General features: G+C 26.8%; 1 protein-coding gene across 1 annotated transcript in view; it reads right to left on the bottom strand.

Moving 5' to 3' along the window:
* Positions 1 to 575, bottom strand: part of TBC1D4 (TBC1 domain family member 4) — an 81,270-nt gene that overhangs the window by 7,160 nt on the left and 73,535 nt on the right. Inside the window, 1 exon segment of the mRNA XM_015559228.1 lies at positions 460 to 575. This exon segment is cut by the window's right edge and continues 13 nt beyond it. Within this exon segment, the coding sequence (XP_015414714.1) occupies positions 460 to 575 (116 nt within the window).

Below are 575 nucleotides of genomic sequence, written 5' to 3'. Positions count from 1 at the left end.
TGTGTATATGGACACAATGGACTATTGTGCAATCATTAAAAATGATGATATGAGCTGTATTTATTGGCATGAAAGAATGTCTAATACTTTACAGATATTTTAATTAAGAATTAAGTTATGCAATAGCATGTATAGTATAATTTCACTTATATAAAAAATATACATATTTATATGTATATATAAGCAAAGGGAGATGTGTAAAAGGTAGTTTAAAAAGTTTTAAATTTCTAAGTGATAAGGTGAAGGGATTAAGTAGTACAAATTGGCAGTTATAGTCACACAGAAAATGTCATAATACATAAATTTCACGTTTCACTTCTAAATAGAATATAGCTGATCAAATAAAAACCATCTGTCAAGCAAAACTACATCTTTATGCTAAAATATTTAATATATAATTAGTAGAGGAAATTGCTTTATAATCTTGTTATCTTATTACTATCATGTTGTAAAGCATACCTGGGTGATAATTTTTTCCATTTCAGATGTATTCATATCAGGTAGCGTGCTTTTAAGAAATTCAACAATATTTTCAAAGCTTTCACATTCCATTATAAGTGTTTCTGCTGTTCAGC

The sequence above is a fragment of the Myotis davidii genome, unplaced genomic scaffold (assembly GCF_000327345.1).
Source record: "Myotis davidii unplaced genomic scaffold, ASM32734v1 scaffold274, whole genome shotgun sequence".
In the NCBI taxonomy this organism is placed as follows: Eukaryota; Metazoa; Chordata; class Mammalia; order Chiroptera; family Vespertilionidae; genus Myotis; species Myotis davidii.
Note: the sequence above shows the minus strand (reverse complement) of the source record. Positions and strands in the feature narration are given on the sequence as shown.